Genomic DNA, 2,500 nt, shown 5'->3' with positions numbered 1-2,500 from the left:
ACACACACACACACACACAGGATACTTGTTGCTGTGTGTAGTTGCTCTGCTGTAGGTCTGTTCCATTTGGGGTTTTTTTTATTTATTTATTTTATTGGATCAGGTCCAGGTGGAGGTTCCCGGCTCTCCCATCTTCATCATGCAGCTGGCTCAGCATGCACGCCACCAGGAGGTACAGATCCTGGCAGACCAGTACGGAAATGCCATCTCTCTGTTCGGAAGAGACTGCTCCATCCAGCGCCGTCACCAGAAGATCATCGAAGAGGCTCCGGCCACCATCGCCTCGTCCTCCACCTTCCAGCAGATGGAGAGGGTCAGTTTTTACAGTGTCTGGCAGTAGGAGGTGGAGGTGACAGTGTTTCGATTAGAAGTTTGGTGACGTGATCGTTTCTGAACGTCTTGTTTTCCAGTTTGCAGTGCGCATGGCTAAGATGGTGGGATATGTGAGTGCAGGAACAGTAGAGTACCTGTTTTCAGAGGACGGCAGCTTCCACTTCCTGGAGTTAAACCCCAGACTGCAGGTGGAGCATCCGTGCACTGAGATGATCGCAGATGTTAATCTCCCAGCCGCCCAGTTACAGGTATTCAACACCTTACATACGACATACAACACGATAAACCAGTGTTTGATCTTTTTTTTTTGTGTATATGCTGATTTGTGTAGATAGCGATGGGAATCCCCCTGCACAGGATTAAGGATATCCGTGTGCTGTATGGGGAATCCCCGTGGGATGATAACCGCATTAATTTCGAGGATCCGGAGTGTCTTCCCAGTCCTCATGGTCACGTCATCGCCGCTCGCATCACCAGCGAGAACCCGGATGAGGTGAGCGAGGGGGAGATATGGATGAGTGGTGTTTATTACAGGGATGATGAACGTGTTGGTGTTTGTGTTGTGCAGGGCTTTAAGCCGAGCTCAGGGACGGTGCAGGAGCTGAACTTCCGCAGCAGTAAGAACGTGTGGGGGTACTTCAGCGTGGGGGCTACAGGGGGGCTGCACGAGTTCGCCGACTCGCAGTTCGGACACTGTTTCTCCTGGGGAGAGAATCGAGAAGAAGCCATCTCGTCAGTATCGCCACTCACATCACAGTACTGCAGTGTGTACTTTGTTGATGGAGTGATTATTATTAATGGAATGTATTTCTGTGTGCAGGAACATGGTGGTGGCCATGAAGGAACTGTCTATCAGGGGAGATTTCAGGACCACGGTGGAGTATCTGATTAGGCTTCTGGAGACGGAGAGCTTCAGGAACAATGACATTGACACGGGCTGGCTGGATCACCTGATCGCTGAGAAAGTGCAGGTACGACTGGAGCAGTAACTTCACACACCAGGTTCCTCTGCCTGGGTTTAACACGGAGCCTGTACACACACACACACACACACACACACACACACACACACCTGTCTGTCTATTTTTAAACGCTAAATTGTGTGTGTGTGTGTGTGTGTGTGTGTGTGTGTGTGTGTGTGTGTGTGTGTGTGCAGGCAGAGAGACCAGACACCATGCTGGGGGTGGTGTGTGGAGCTCTACATGTAGCTGATGCCAATTTTAGGAAAAGTATGTCTGACTTTCTGCACTCGCTGGAGAGGTGAGCGGATTATTTACAGTTAAACATGATCAATTACACTTTTATAATCAGATTAAATGTAGTTCATGTGCTGTGTGTGTGTGTGTGTGTGTGTGTGTGTGTGTGTGTGTGTGTGTGTGTGTGTTTAGAGGTCAGGTGTTACCTGCTGCCAGTCTGGTGAACACTGTGGAGGTGGATTTGATCTACGAGGGGGTCAAATACTGCCTGAAGGTAATGAGATTACAGACTCTAACGGTTTTTGTGTAATAACATCATTATGAAGCCTGTATTAGTAACTCATAAGGTGTGTGTGTGTGTGTGTGTGTGTGTGTGTGTTCTAGGTGGCTCGTCAGTCTCCTAACACCTATGTGATCATCATGAACGGTTCAGACATTGAGATCGATGTACATAGACTGAGTGACGGTGGGCTGCTTTTCTCCTACAGTGGCAGCAGCTACACCACCTACATGAAGGAGGAAGTGGACCGGTGACTTCTCACACCTCATTCATGTTTATCTTCACCTCATGTTTACGAGAGTTTTTGACTTGTATGCTGACTCATGTATTTTGAGGTACCGGATCACCGTGGACAATAAGACGTGTGTGTTTGAGAAGGAGCGAGACCCCACGGTGCTGCGTTCACCCTCTGCTGGTAAACTGCTGCAGTACATCGTGGAGGATGAAGGACACGTAGCAGCAGGGTTTCCATACGCTGAGATCGAGGTGAAGAAGACTGTATATCTGTGTGATGTTAGCAGGTACTGATGGGGTTCAGTGGTGTTGTATTTCCATGTGTTTAATGATCGTGTGCAGGTGATGAAGATGGTGATGGCGCTGAGTGTGCCGGAGTCCGGCTGTGTTCACTTTGTGAAGCGACCCGGTACGGTGTTGGAGCCCGGCTGTGTGGTGGCTCACATCCGGCTGGACG

General features: G+C 49.4%; 1 protein-coding gene across 7 annotated transcripts in view; it reads left to right on the top strand.

Moving 5' to 3' along the window:
* acacb (acetyl-CoA carboxylase beta) overlaps window positions 1-2,500 on the top strand; it is a 21,337-nt gene that overhangs the window by 5,377 nt on the left and 13,460 nt on the right. For all 7 annotated transcript variants that reach the window (XM_083527182.1, XM_083527181.1, XM_083527180.1 and 4 more), the window contains exons 9-18: window positions 104-313; window positions 411-581; window positions 665-826; window positions 902-1,065; window positions 1,154-1,304; window positions 1,490-1,593; window positions 1,722-1,803; window positions 1,914-2,059; window positions 2,145-2,295; window positions 2,386-2,500. The exon at window positions 2,386-2,500 is cut by the window's right edge and continues 20 nt beyond it. In XM_083527182.1, coding sequence (XP_083383308.1) covers window positions 104-313; window positions 411-581; window positions 665-826; window positions 902-1,065; window positions 1,154-1,304; window positions 1,490-1,593; window positions 1,722-1,803; window positions 1,914-2,059; window positions 2,145-2,295; window positions 2,386-2,500 — 1,456 coding nt within the window. The remainder of the gene's footprint in view (window positions 1-103; window positions 314-410; window positions 582-664; window positions 827-901; window positions 1,066-1,153; window positions 1,305-1,489; window positions 1,594-1,721; window positions 1,804-1,913; window positions 2,060-2,144; window positions 2,296-2,385) is intronic.

Source organism: Silurus aristotelis, assembly GCF_946808225.1.
Source record: "Silurus aristotelis genome assembly, chromosome: 23".
In the NCBI taxonomy this organism is placed as follows: Eukaryota; Metazoa; Chordata; class Actinopteri; order Siluriformes; family Siluridae; genus Silurus; species Silurus aristotelis.
The sequence above is the reverse complement of the archived record's forward strand: the minus strand, read 5'-3'. Positions and strand labels throughout refer to the sequence as shown.